This window comes from Nilaparvata lugens, chromosome 7 (genome assembly GCF_014356525.2).
Source record: "Nilaparvata lugens isolate BPH chromosome 7, ASM1435652v1, whole genome shotgun sequence".
Classification (NCBI taxonomy): Eukaryota; Metazoa; Arthropoda; class Insecta; order Hemiptera; family Delphacidae; genus Nilaparvata; species Nilaparvata lugens.
This window is the reverse complement of record NC_052510.1, coordinates 9,753,527-9,769,882: the sequence shown is the minus strand read 5'-3', so window position 1 is coordinate 9,769,882 and position 16,356 is coordinate 9,753,527. Positions and strand designations below refer to the sequence as shown.

The window sequence follows — 16,356 nt, the reverse complement described above, 5'->3', positions numbered from 1 at the left end:
GACAGGGAGAGAAAAAATAAGGTAACCTTGTGCTAATCCTCTCCCAAATTTAGATAAGGTTACACATTGTCCGAAATAGGTTAAGTACTGAAATACTGAGATAAATGAACATTAAACTACCTTTCTATATCTTGTATATGTTTATTAGCAATTAAAGATATCTTATCTTATCTTATCTATATTGCGTATGATGCCCACACAAGTTCCTATCTGTACAAGGGTAAAATAAAGTGCGTAGGTGATTTGATGAGATGATCAAACGTCCATGCCACCGGCAGGATTCAAACCCACGAACCGGGTGATGCTAGCAAGCAGACTGACATTTGTAACGCTCCTGACAACTAGACCAACCAGGTCAGTTGATTTTTTCCAGGTGTTGATCACCTTGATCTTCCATCAACACTTAAATACAAAGCAATCATAGTAGGATGATCTATATTCTCTATCTATAAAATATGGTAATAGCAGGGTAGTGCCGATTGCATTGAATTTGAAATGGATTCGTTCTCGAATATTAAGGTTTAAATCAAATGTTCAACTAAAATCCACTGATCAAAGCAACCGTTTTACACACTTATACATTTGATTTTATTTATCACGTGATGTACTTAGTTATGAATAAATTAATCTAAATATTTGAATTACTTCCAGAGTTCAGAGCTTCAGTCCCGATCAGAATGTATAGTAAAGTATTAGAAATCATTTAGAAATATCGGGGCACCGAGCTTCGCTCGTTATTTTTATTTACTGATAAACAGAACACAATAATTCTTTAAAATGATCGTGTTTATATTTTACAGCTGGCTATACGTCAGCTTACGATTTCGGGGATGAGATATTTTGATTTTCCACAAACGCACTCTCTTACTCACTTTTTAATTAGCCACAAACAACGAAAGTCTCAGCTGTTTTTCCAAGGATGAATTATCCTTTTAATGTCGTTCAGCGAGTTTCCCTAGTGATGAGACCTAGTGCAATCGAATTTTTACACCATAAACCTACTATGTTCCAAATTTCGTAAGAATCGTTAGAGCCGTTTAAAGAGATACGTTGGACATAAATAACCATAAATAAATATAAACAACCAAATATAAAAATATATACAGAAATTGCTCGCTTACTATAATAGGATAATACAAATAGATCAATGTAGACGGTTTGAGAATAAAGCGAGAGAAGATTATAGAAAATACAGTAATACTGAATCAAAAAAGTTATATATTGGAAGGATGAAAACAGTGGATGTGAATCATTGGATTTCAAGATATTTTCGAGTCAAAGGAAAAATGGGAGAGGGGATAAGTGAATGGCAAATCCTAGTCATATCGATTAGACGATAAGATTCAAGGAAAAACTATTAGTCAGAAATACAATTTGATGAATTTATCATTGATAAATTTTATCATTACTTCTCAATGATGATAATTGGTTTTGTTGTGAAGTTGGAAAAGGCACGAAATGCGAACAAAAAAAATAGGAACTTGCCATTAAAGATAACAAAATTGATAAATACGTCATTGGAAAGACTGAGCTGCTACTTTAATGGGGTCAGACACGACTATTATCAGTGATAACTAATAGAATGAGGAAAATTATTATTGATTTACCTCAGTAAAATTAAAAAAAGAAAAATTATTTACCTCTCAATAACTCTTCCCGATCCAATTCCCGCCAGAGCCTCCTTATTTCCTTTCAGAATATTTATGAAATTTGTTGGGTTGACGTCCTGTGAAGTTAGAAAATAATATATCAACATTGGTAAATATAAAATGATCTATAAAATTGATTAAATAATGTTATAAAGCTCCACGAAATTGTGGTTTGATGTAGCATAAAAATCGAACATTTCTGAATCTCATGGATGAATAATCAATCTGATAAGTACAAATTATTTTCAGATATACATTAAAAATGTAATCAAACAATTGGAACTCCTTGTAATTTTCATTTAAAACAGCTACATAAACTATTTACGTTAGGTCTAACTATCTAATAACAAAACCTAATATTATTATTATTATTAAATAAATCTTGCAAAAATATCTCTGAGTATGTACAATGCCCCAATATATGCTAAAATTAGCTTCATGGGGTAGCCACAAAATTATAATGGGAAATCTTAATAGATTCTCACTTAATGTATGATAGATATAAGATGATATAATGATTAATTCTTTTTGTAAAACCTATCATTCATGTAATGTGAGAAAAATTTTAATAAAAATTATTATTATTATTAGATAGTTTTTTCAAAAATTTGCGAAATTCCAACTCGAAGGCATATGAAATCTTGAAACAAGATTTTGAAAAGGAAATTACAGTATTCATTTTCTTTGAGGAAATCCCATTTTTATAGTATGATTATGCAAGTTTATAAAAAAATATCGGGCTCTAAGGAGGACACAAGAGTAAGTTACTCTTACTTGTTGGGTAATAAATGAGTAAAAATAATTATTATCATTACTTACGTTCAGAGTATAGTCTTTAGGTACTCCTTTATAGACATCGGGCCCACCAGGTTTATTGTATATTTTACCAGGATATACGTTACTGGAAAAAAATCAACAAATAATGAGGAATATTGTAAAAGTTAAAAAATATTACAAACCTAAAAATTAAGTTAAATTATATCTTCAGTTTTTGAGTAAACTATCACTGAAAATGTAACAAATCAATCAGCAGATTAGTAGATTCAGTTAGTAAATATTTGCACCTAAGATGGTGCATATGAGCCTTGAAAAATATAAAGTGATACAGGATCAACGTTAGTAGACAGACGTCTGTCAACTAACTTTGATACAGGATGACTTGACATTTACACATTTAAAGTATTTATTCACATTGTGTACAAATAGGTACTTAACATGAGGAAAGGCACAACAGGCTCATGCCCAAAACTGTCCCATTTCCAATTACACTTATATATTTTATTACATTTAAATTTATTATCACATGATATTTTGACTGAATTTATAGTTCTCAAATTGATATCTTGTAATTAATAATTAACAAAAAAGTCAGAACTCACTCATCACTGTTAGCAATATCATCGTACATCATGACTATAATGTTCTCATCAGGAATCCCATTGGCATGAACGATTTGATATGCGTGACAAATATCAGCCTGGAAACAAAATTTACAAATATTTTTAAATCTGCTCATGGCTACCGATTTTGATGTATTCTTTCCAAGTTAGGCTTCTCACTTTTGCTTTTTTTATGTATGTTTTCTTGTTTAAATAAACAACCAGTTCGTTGTGAATTTCGTTTTATTTCTTCAATAAATCATAACAATTGCACAAATGAATGTGAATTTCGTTTATTAATTTATTCAATACATCATAACAATACTTCATCTGCACAAAAATGAACATAGTTTGGACAAATGATTCGATTTAGTGCAATTGCATTACATCAATGAAATAGTATTGGAATTAATCAGTCTGGTTAATCTACTATTGTATGTACTGCCCTCAACTGAAAACGACTAGAATATAGGTCAACACAAGAGAAATTGTGATATAAGAGAATACCAGCAACAATATCCTTGTAGTGGGAAGTTTCAATATAAAACTTCGTTGTGTTGCGGAAAAAGCATTATGCTATTCTATTCTTAAACCATTTAAGCCACATTTTATTTTTCAGTTCTCATTCTCATTATTCCCCCAAGCCATAAACTTATTTGGACATCGTTCACAGTCAAAAAAATAAAGTCTATAGTGAGGTCCACGTTATAATGGCAGTGAAGAAAGATAGGAGAAAAGAGTGAATTCGTATTGCTTTTGTTGGTGGGGAGTCCCTTGCGGAAAGGTCCCACCGCCTGAATATATAATTTAAGCCGTCAATGGGGCATTACGACTGTCATACTTCAGCCGGGACCGACAGTTAAACGTGCCCATCCGATAACACGGGAGTGATCTGGTTAAAAAACTTTTGGTTATGAGAGGGTACTTGAACCCGGGATCTTTATGCTGCTACGCAAGCATAGGAGAAAAACGTTACCGATCCTCTGTCTTGTCAATGCTTTCTATAGACGGTAGCTGATACAGTTTTATTGATGTAATATTAACGGTTCATTCTAGTTTAAAATAGTCAATTATATTTTATTAAGCGAGAAATTTATTATATTTTTCAATAATTTCATAATGAATTTTCATAATTATGATGAAATATTTTGTTAATTAGTTCTACATTGTTAAAATACGATCTGGCAACAGAGCGAAGTGAGAAAAAGATAGCGCTATCCGCTTTTTTGAATGATAGACAAGGATAGCAATACCATTGCTAATCAAACACTGCCATTATAGCGTGGACCTCACTATAGTGCCCGGTTTCACTAAGCATAGCAAAGACATTTGAACATGTTCAAGCCTAGTACAATTTAGATGTGTGCACTGGAATTATCTATTGTGACTATTGCCATAGAAAGCATATATGTTCCAGTTCACTCTTAGTACATGATTTAACCATGTTCAAACGTCTTGACCGAGGTTAGTGAAACCGGAAACAGGAATTCTGTTCTGTAGTTTTCTGCTCGTAAGCAGGTCCTTCTATATGGCAGCAGCCCTCCACTCTCTTCTATTCTCTGCCAGTCGCTTCGTTGCATAGTAATAACTACTTTTATATATTTCTAATAAAGTATCTACAATCTCTAGTTGGTTATTTGATAAGTATCTATAGTAATGATGATTACTTCAAATTGTCAGAATTTCTTATAAATAACATCACTTCTATCCATTTCACTGTTAATTTATTTATCCATTTATTACATTCCACAATCACAATATCAAATTAATTATTGGGAGAGAATCAACATGATAAACCCAAAAATGTTTCTCTTCCTAATTTTGATTAAAATAGTCCAAATGAGGTTATAAAAACACTTTTATAAAGATCACAAAAATTTACAGTCCAAATATACATTATACTAAAAATTTTGTATTTTGGTTGATTAGAAAGATGAAACAACTGATAATTACACTTGAAAATGCATTAATAAATTGAAAAATATGAAAAACTTGATAAATTTAAAGCCAGAAAAATCACAAAAATATTCACTAAAACTTGATAAATTTGAAGCCAGAAAAATCACAAAAACTTGATAAATTTGAAGCCAGAAAAATCACAAAAACATTCACTATCATCTCAGCGAAATAATAATTCCAAGACTGAGAAATATACTGGGAGAGAAAACAGCGTATATGGCTTACCATGCCATACTTGTCTCTCACTTGAGATATGGCATTACTGAAGTCAAGGTATGGCACTATTCCCACACATGAGGATAAGCTCCACAAGTACATCTTGCCAAAAACTTAAACTTTCCTTGTTCGTCTTAATTATGAAACTGTATTAAGGGAGCAACGCTCCCGCAGTATAAGACACGTCAAAGTTTAATCTAATATAATACTACCATCCTTCATATTTCAACACAACATATAATAGACATATAACAGATTTCGCCAAAGTCATCATAATACAAAAAAGAGCACTGAGAACTATATACTGTGAGTGAGCACAATGGACCACTGCAAACCGCTTTTCAAAAAAAAATCACAAACTAGGCCTACTCACAGTAACTTCTCCAAACAACCTGGAGTCACAAATAACACAAATTAGCCCTGGTTTAGCATGTTCGAATTCTTGTCTGAGGTTATTGTTTAATAAATTAGACTTTTATGTACTTTATAATTAATAACTTATTCTAATATTATTAAGCTATGATTTTTTTCTCATAATTTGTAAATATTGTGAATTGGATTGAATAAAATTTCAATTTGAATTTGAGTCAACAGTCTTAGGCCCGTTGCACAACAGCCGGTTAAATTTTAACCGAGATAAATTCCACGAGAACCAATCAGAGAAGGCGTTTTTGAAAATACGGCTTCTCTGATTGGTTTTCGTGGAATTAATCACGGTTAAAATTTAACCGGCTGTTGTGCAACCGGCAGTTAGCAATGAAAGTGGAAACCTCCATTAAGAGGCGGCATGCAAGGGTACAATACAATGAATAATAAAGACATAGATCTATCCAAGCACCGTCTCAATACATTTACGAAATTCCTTATCATGTTGGAGCCTACTTCTACAACCTACTGCCGGAGGCTTTGAAGGACGATATACTTTTGGACGATACACTTTTTGCCAAAGCACTCAAACGATACCTGATCGAGAGACCCTCCTACAGTGTAACTTGGATATTGCGGCCTCGAACATATCGTCAACACAAATATAACTTCGTATTTATAGGTCTTGCCAAAGTATAAGTGATTTACACTGTGAAAACCTCGGATCTATCGTCATTAAATTATAAAATTAAATTATATAATGTGAAGAAAATTGGCCCGAGAACTGAGAAGGTAACGCCACAGTATACATAAAGTATGGGAACTTGGCTAGTACCCTGACGCAAAAATCCGCCATCTTGTTAGGAAGCGCCGCATTGTAATAGTATTGATAGTAGGTTCGGATCACTTAAATGATCCGGATCAATTGATCTCGTTCACTGCCACAAGCCAATCAGAAGACCAGGATTGGAGCTTCCTAAGGTCACGTGACGTGTCTAGTATTTGCTCCATGTAAAAAGCAATGGTTAGATAGATGTTTTATTAACAGTTTCCATTCTGTACCTATTCTGTGGCAACGTAGCCAGACTGATATTTTGATTTCCATAGTTGAGTTTTCAGATAAGATTCAGTTAAACATGTCAGTTAGTTATGTTAAAGTATGTATTTTCTAAATTACCTTTATTGAATGTTAAATAAAAAATCTAAGCAATTGTCAAAACCACATATTCTATTAAAAGTAGAAAGTAGTAGTTTCGGTTGTCACACCATTGTCAATCTCTGATAAACTAAAACTAAATACAAAAGGAGCAGAATTTATACTAGTAGGCAAGTACCGCTACTGGTCACGGACATGAAGGCCTGCTATTGGCCTAGACACTCTTCTCACACTTAACAGTACATATAATAGGAACGTCATAAAATGGCGGTTTAAGCAACAGACCCCCCATGTTAACCAACCCATTATTAAATGTGTTTTCCTTATAAAAACTGTTTTTCAATTTCACCTCGGTTTAAAGTTGAGATTTTGAATCCTCTTTTATAGCGTCACACTGATATAGCATCATTAACCCTTAGTGCCGGTTGCACAACAGCCAGTTAAATTTTAACCGTGATTAATAATTCCACGAGAGCCAATCAGAGAAGCTGTCTTTTCAAAAACGCCTTTTCTGATTGGCTCTCGTGAAATTAATCACGGTTAAAATTTAACCGGCTGTTGTGCAACCGGGCCAAAGACTACCAACGGGACAATATGTCCTAGCAGAAATGACCAACCTCAGACTACAACTGGGACAATATGTCCCAATAGAAGTTCATCGAATCCCAGTGGGTGAATAGATCATCTAAACTACACAGTAATGAATCCCAACGGTAGTCTAGGGTCTATTGTGTAAATTACATCAGCTGTTTAGAACTATCTGATCGCCGTATTATTGTGAATTGGGGTTATATTGTGGTTATATGCTCTCATACATGCATGTGTCAGATGCTGGTTTTGTGCTGAATGAAGCTGTTCTAATGTGATTTGCAGTGTCATTTTGTGAATAGTGATTTAATGTCAGTGGCGGGGATTGGGGAGTTGTCACAATAATAATAATTGACCGAGCGAAGTGAGGTCTAACATTCAAGTCCCATGGTTTGGCATTTGTCTTAATGTTTAAATGTTTATATGTTGTGCATTTACGGCGAAACGCGGTAATAGATTTTCATGAAATTTGACAGGTATGTTCCTTTTTAATTGCGCGTCGACGTATATACGAGGTTTTGGAAATTTTGCATCTCAAGGATAATATAAAAGGAAAAAGGAGCCTCCTTCATACGCCAATATTAGAGTAAAAATCAGACTATAGAATTATTCATCATAAATCAGCTGACAAGTGAGTACACAGATGTGTGGAGAAACCAGTTTATTGCTGTATTTCCATAAGGTCTATAGTTTTAATCAGGTACTTGTGGATGAGAATACTGCGTGAGGTCTACTGTACCTGATTGAAGGTCACAAGTACCTGATTGAAACTATAGACCTTATAGAAATACAGCAATACTGCCGTGCTAAGGAGAAAGGCAGTAAGTGCAAAATTTTAGTTTTTCTGTTTAGAATGTGATCTTATGTTTCCAGGGACGAGAAATCCAATGAGCCAAGTAAAAAGGCCGTATCTGCAGTAGTTACTGAGATATTCCCAATGTGAAAGCAGTATCTACAAGCTATGATCATACAATGTTAATGAAGAAAGCAGTTTCTACAATCAAACAAGCAAAAAGGCAGTATCTGACTGAACATACTGCTCTCTTGCTTGTCACAGAGTAGATACTGCCTTCATGATTGACACAGATGATGATGTTAGTTCCATTTACTGCCACGCCACATGTTTTCGATTGAGTTTGTTCAAAAGTTTGGTTAGTTTGTTGATTGTTAGTTATTGATGAAATTATGCAGAGTTGAGTGTTGTGATTTCGAATATGGCTAATTTTGTTTCTGCGAGGTCAAAATACATTTTCGAATTAGGAAGATCTACAATAGTCTCTTCAGAATGTGATAATAAACAGTCAGAATTGAATGAGACAATTTCTTCAAGTGCAACAGTCAAAATAGGAAGTGCTACAATAGGCTCTTCAGAATGTGATAATGAACAGTCAGAATTGAATGAGACAATAATTTCTTCAAATGCAATAGTCGAAATAGGAAGTGCTACAATAGACTTTTCAGAATGTGATAATGAACAGTCATATGGGGTTTCAATATTGGATCCGTTATATTTTAGACTTTTTAATATTAAAATTGCAATACATCCAGTAAAATTTGTACTATCTTGTGTCAAAAAGTGCTAAAACATATAAAAATACAACATTTACGAGGAAAATCAAGATTTCATCAAATTCAACACAAAAGCTAGACATCGGAACGATAACCTAAAAACGACGTGATTGCTGGTGAGATCTTTTCATGCATTCAATTTAATTCAAATATTATCTAATCTATTCGCTATTTCCAAAATTGGCAGTTACTCAGTGACAAAGAGCATTTTCAATTTGATAAAATAATAAACTTTACTTCGAATTTTATGCCAATGAAACTTAGCTGACGTAGTTGTGCAAAACAGGCACGATTCTGCTGATGATATGACTTTGAACTGTTTGTTCATGAAAGCATAGAAATTACGTATATGCTGATGATATTGAATTAAAACAGTAAATTAGAAAGAACTGTTATCAATTTATGACTTTTAAACTTAGAATAATTATCCTCACTACCGAAATAAATTAGGCTACTTAAATTACACGAACTCTCAGTCATAAATCAGGCTGTTTGCCAATAGACATTTTAGTGCATGTTGTCTAGTGCTTTTCATTTATTTTGTGTCTGGAATTGGATCCTTACTACTGAGACTGTGATGTGATTAATTTTTCTTAGGCTACGACTGAAATCTTTGCTAGGCTACGATACAAAACTTTTTTATGGTACAAATTAATTATATATTTATTTTAACTGCACTGTGATATAAGCTCAACTGATTCTATGTTTTATTTTGCTTGTGTTTAATGTGATTTATATGTGACGACTTCACTATTGGGTTCCTGAACTTTCTATTAACAATCATATTCTGTGATATAAACTATTTTTGGAATCAATTCATAACACCAAAGACCCTATATTTGAAACTGAACTGTGATAGACTTCGACTGTGATAAAACATACCTATCTTATGTGTTACTGTCTTGAAAAAAAAAAGAAAGAAAATTAACAAATCCTATTTGACTATATACTGAACAGTGAATGATAGAATAAATTATATACCGGCATAGGTGCTTTAAACTTGACTGAAACGCAAGTGGAATTATTATTATAATTGGACTGAAAATGGGTAAAAAGCAAAATAAACAAACTAATGAGACACCTGAGACTGAAAATAATTCCGAAACAGCTGGACAAAATACTTCTAAACAATACTTATGTAATTTATGTACAACCCCAGTTCTCAATAATGATAAGGCGGTGGCCTGTGACTGTGACGAGGGGACATGGTACCATATAAACTGTGTAGGCATCACAGATGAGCAGTATGACAGTATGAAAAGAGAAGCTTACAATGTTCATTTCTGGATGTGTGAAAAGTGTAAAAAGCAACTGAGTGACGAAGCAATACATATGTCTGGATTGCTGAATAAATCTGACAGCTCAAACACTGAGCCTTCTTTTAAAAAACCTATAGTTGACAAACAATTTGACGTCATAATCAAAATCCTCCTAGATGATATAAAAGAATACAAGGAAGAAATAAAATTGTTAAAATCTAATAATGACAGACTTTCAGAATCACTAGCAAGAAAGACTGACGTCATATACAGGATGGAGCAGGTAATATATGAATTTACACAAGGCTTATACCCTGAACCATCATGCTCGGTTAGAAAGAAGGCAGAAACGAACACACAGAACCTGTTGAGAGAGGCAGAAAGTAATGAAAGAATAGCGGGGAAAAGTGTGAATGACCACGAAGATGACATGGGCCTACCTGACCCACTTCTAGAAAATAAGGAAAGCAACACTGATAACAGGAAAAAACACATTCTACCTGAAAAAAATTATTATCATAGAGATGACACGGGCCTACCTGACCAAATCTTAGAGAATAGGAAAACTGATAGGCCTACTGAGCAGAGGAAAAACCAAAAAAGACCCCATCTACTGGATGTCCAGAGAATGACTTCAAGGAGTAGTGCAGCATTGATTGAAGCAGAGAGCCAACAAAGAAGAGAGGAGCCTGACCATCTGATTATTGGTGATTCGAGTCTAAGAGGTGTCGGTGAGGTTATGGTTGGAAAGATGAAACAATGTCCGAATATAAAAATTATACCATCAGGAAGAATCCAGGATGTGAGTAAATATCTAGCAAAACAAGAAAAAATGCCTAAAAAAGTAATAATAAATGTAGGATCAAACAATGTACCATCAGCCAGAACGCCAAATCATGTAATGAGGCCGCTCTGGCTTACATTGGAAGCAAATATACGTAGATTCCCCCTCACAGATTGGTATATAGGTTCTATCCACTACCGAGAGGACTGTGGTATCCGGTTTGTTGATGAGACAAATGGTGCTATGAATTACATGTGTGAGCAGCTTAAAATAAATTTTATAGATAATACAAAGGATCTGAAAAAGAAACACCTGAGTTGGGATGGATTACATTTGAACAAAGAAGGAACACATGTACTGGCCGACAGTATAGTAAGAGTTATGGAACCGAAAAAGATGCCACTGAAAGAAAACTTCCAGGCTAGACCCAGCTACAGTATGGCAGTCCGGCGTGATTCATTATAGCCACAAACAGCATTGAACCACACTCCACATACCAAGGAACACAAAAAAAACCAACAATCCTTCAAACAGACTTGCAATAGGAAAAATAAGTCACTCACCATCTACCACTTGAATCTACAAAGGGGATTGCAATCAAAACTGGAGAGGTTGAGCATGGATCTGAGTCTGTACACCCCTGATATCGTTGTTCTTTCGGAGCATGGACTCAGAGAGGAAGACCTACTACACACCAATATTGCTGGCTACACTCTTATAGCAAACTATTGTCGTAAAACTCTTCTCTGGGGCGGCATTGCCATGTATAAAAGAAGCAACCTTCAACTGAACATGGAGAAAGTAAACTTAGACCAGTCACATGCACCTGCAGAACAGCTTTTTGAAACAGTAGTGGTGAAAGTACGGATGAGGCAGATGAACCTAATCATTATTGGCACCTATCGATCTCCATACCCCAGAACAGAAGATGAATTCCTATCCAGACTTGGAAGTCTACTTCAAAAATACTCTGGAAAGCGCTTCAAGATTGTTGTCCTTGGAGACACCAACATAGACACTCTAAAACCAGAGAGCCAAATCTGTAAGGAACTAGAAAATATCTTGACACAGCATGGCTGCCAAATCTACAGGATGCCTGCCACAAGAATCACTCAAAACTCAACCACTAGCATTGACGGATGTTATCACAATATGGACACAAAAACAATAGAAACTAAAGCATACCCAAACCAAATTTCCGACCATCACACTGTCATCTGCAAAGTAACTAGTACGGTAGAATATGAAAATGCTATATATAAACACACCCGAAACTTCTCCACAGAAAATCTAAATCAACTAAAGACATTGCTTCAGCAAGCTGACTGGACAAGGGTGACAAACTCTCCTCAAGTAGATGACAAATATAATAACTTTCTGAAGATAATGCGGATAAGTATGGATAGTGCAATGCCTCGAGAATTAAAAAAAATTACTACATCCGAAAAAAATATCTTTTGGGACAATAACACATTGACATTGAGACACAAACTACTCCAAGCAAATAACCAGTACTTGGCAACAGGCTCTCTGGAAGATAAAGAAAAATGCTCTACTTTAAAGAAGGCCTATGACACTGAAGTGAGAGAGAAGAAAGTGCAGCAGATAAGAAGTAGAATTGAAAAGACTAATAATAAACCAAAAATTCTCTGGAAGATTATCAATAATGAAAGAAACAAAAACAAGCTAGGAGTACAGGACAACCTAGTGCTGAACTGGGAAAACGGAAAAATAGTAAACCCCAAGCATATTAGTGATATCTTCAATTCTTTATTCACACAACCGCCACCAAAGTCAAATATGCACGCATTAGATAGTGAGGATGAGATGCTTGATGCTCCATTATTCAGTGATTTCTCCACAATTTCAGAATCAGACATTGACTGCCTTCTTGACAACCTAAAACCAAGTAACTCAGCTGGATATGATGAGATTACAGGAAAAATAATGAAGTATTGCAAGGACGAGTTGAAAAAGCCACTTCTTGACATTGCTAACTCATCTATAAGACAAGCAAAATTTCCATCATACATGAAAGTGGCAAAGATTTATCCTAAACTGAAAAAAGGTGACAAAACTGATCCCAGGAATTACAGACCGATTGCTAATCTGCCTACACCATCAAAAATAATCGAAAGAGCAGCCTATAATCAAATAATATCCCATCTTGAAGACAACAATTTACTTGTGAAACAGCAGCATGGATTCAGAAAGAACCTCGGCACAATGACTGCAATATCAACTTTACACAATGAGATTACAAAAATGTGGGAAGAACATAAAACCCCCTGTGGACTCTTTATTGATCTACAAAAGGCATTTGATACAATAGACTTCAACATACTAAAAAGCAAACTCAAAAAACTAAAAATTGTAGGAAATGCACTTGCCTGGCTAGAAAACTACCTCACAAACCGGCAACAATATGTTGAAGTAGAACATAAAATCAATAGCAATGTAATCAACTATAGATCATCCATACAAGCAGTCACTAAAGGCGTACCACAGGGATCGATACTGGGCCCCCTGCTATTCCTCATTTATATAAACGACTTTTCTAAGGAATTACAACCTGATAAAAAATGCATTTTGTTTGCAGATGACACAACAATACTTATGCCCACTAGCAAGGAAATGTCTAAAAATGAAGTAATCGATTCTACATTCAATGAAATTAAAGGAATCTGCAATAAATTAAACCTCACCATCAACACTACAAAAACAGTCTGTATTACATTCACAAATAGAAATCAACAACATGAACCCCTGAATGGAGAAATAATGGAGGCCGACAATACAAAATTCCTCGGAATTCTAGTGGACAAAAATCTCACCTGGCAAAACCACATAGATCACCTGTGTAAAAAACTATCTTCAGCAGTGTATGTGATCCGCAGAATACGCAATATAACAGATGAGAAGACAGCATTTACATCCTACCATGCCCTATTTTCATCTCATCTCAAATACGGCATTGTTGCATGGGGATCGGCAACAATAGCAAACCTCAACAGAGTACTGTGTATACAGAAGAGAGCTATACGCACTATACTGAGAAGAAATATGTTGGATCACTGTAAGGGCTTCTTTGTGCAGTATAATATCCTGACAGTGATCTCACTATATATCATGGAAACAGTACTAGCGGTGGTGAAAACAAACCCCAGGCTGAGATGCGGACAACACACCTACAGCACCCGAACCAGGAATAATATTGATCTTCCCCAACACAGACTCACTAAGACTGCAAAATCACCAGCCTACACTGGGGCTTTCTTCTTCAATCTGCTCCCGCTGCATGTAAAATCAATGGTCAATACTGGGACATTCCCAAGAACACTGAAGATGTACCTGCTGACAAGACCCTATTACTCAGTAGCAGAGTATGTTGGGGAACACACTGCTACACACCTGGACTAACCCGGGACAACTATGACGACTCCACGGACACACGACCGTCGGGAGGACCTAGGAAGTAAAAAGTAAAAAAAAAGTAAAAGTATCAAATCATAACAAGAATGGCTTGAAATAGAAAAATTTTGCAGTGTAGGTTATCTTTAGTATTAAAACAGAACATACATTACGGTATCTCTAACAATATTATTATAAACGAATAGGCTATATGTGATCAATGATAATACTGCTAGCTTACTCAGTAAAGGATTTCAATATTCAGCCTGATCCAGTAACTTACATGAATCATTTTTATCTAATCTGTTTCTACTCTTAACAAAGTGAGTTTGGCACAATTTGAAAATTTGACGATTCCCCGATCCAGGACCGTGAGGAATACAGTACATCTTACTCATCGGAAGTAAGTACTGTACCGGTAAGTAAGTAAAGTGTTCTTTATGGGTTATGGCTGATCGATACAGTGTAAATAATAATTTATTGCAGAGTGAGATATCAGAGTTTTTATATTTATATCATATGTAAGACCATGTCATATCATAAAAAATCTATGCATATTCTTCAATAGCGCTAATGAACCAATGATATGTCTATTGACGCTCTGGTAGGATACTACTTGAAAGATTTATTCTTGGTCACAACAGTAATAATATGAATAATATCCTGATACATGAGAATAATTGTATGATCACATTGAATGGATATGTGCAAATTTACGTAGAATCATGCATGACCCAGAAAACAAAATTTGAAAAGTGCTATTGAAACACGATGTTTACACTGAACGCAACCAAGCACGCTTTCAGTGTGAGCTAGTGTTCCTTTTGCTCTTTTCAGATATTGTACGTTTCTTGTCTGCACGCTTGGTTATGCATAATTGAGCGCGCTCTTGCACAAATTATATTAATATTCATGATGGTCTCTTCTAACATGCAAAGGCTAGAGTCCCCCAGCTGAGTTAAGATTATCTGCTAAATGGCAGGGGAATCATAGCGCAATTAATAACCCAATTCAGTGTTGCTATAAATTTGTCATTTCATTCATTGAATTGTTATTTCATATGCTAAAAATGTGTATAAAATTTGAACATTTTTTGCTCATTTGGTTTTGAAAATCCTGATAAAACACAGATAAACACTGGAAACGCCAATTTCTAGCACACCTTCTAAGCCCTTTCAATAGCCTACATAACTAATACACCTCAAGTTACCTGAAATTTTGTACCAAACGTAAGAATTTCTCTTGAAAGCTAAGAAAACGCTGGTAAGAGCAGAAAAATCGCCTATTCTGGGCGATATAGAAGTCAATAAGGTTTAGTTATTTTAAATTTCTAGACCCTATAACTGAACAACATTAACAACATTTTTCTGTCAATTCTTGAAAAAGCGCATTCCGTATTGGTCGTCTTTGAAATTTTTTTCAATTACGGTCTCAGTCACTACACCTCCGAGTTTACGGAGGTAGTGTCTTAGTGCGCCACTAGAAGGTTGAACATTAACTATATTTCATTTTGATAACTTTAAAGGGAAAAAACACTCACATTCTTTTGGTGTGGCGACGACCGTTTCGAGTTTCTGTTTGGCTTGATAATGTACAACACCAGCACTAAACGGTCGTCGTTACACCAAAAGAATGTGCTTTTTCAGTTTAAAGTTATCAAAATACAATACATTGTAATAATATTGGTAATAAATATGGATAATCAACAACGAATCAACTGAAACACGACTTTCTTACTTATCCGGGTGAGTAAATAGATTAATGGGTGAAAGAATGAGTGTCATTTTACTTCTACCTAATATATATTAATATAAAATATAATGTCAAAAACTGATATGTTCATACTTCATTCAGTTTTGAAGCTCTGCTATTTGAATTACAGCACGATCTTCAATAACTTCTCCTTTATCAATTACCCACAGTTGTGGGGTCAGAGGAAACACATACCGTAATCCAAAACACTACTGGCAGTTTAATGATTCTAAACTTTGAAGAAAGTATAGGTATATACAGTAGTTCA

General features: G+C 34.7%; 1 protein-coding gene across 1 annotated transcript in view; it reads right to left on the bottom strand.

Moving 5' to 3' along the window:
• The window catches only part of LOC111045655 (legumain), a 40,772-nt gene that overhangs the window by 19,558 nt on the left and 4,858 nt on the right, over window positions 1-16,356 (bottom strand). The window contains 3 exon segments of the mRNA XM_039433648.1: window positions 1,641-1,726; window positions 2,469-2,550; window positions 3,029-3,126. Of these exon segments, the coding sequence (XP_039289582.1) occupies window positions 1,641-1,726; window positions 2,469-2,550; window positions 3,029-3,126 (266 nt within the window).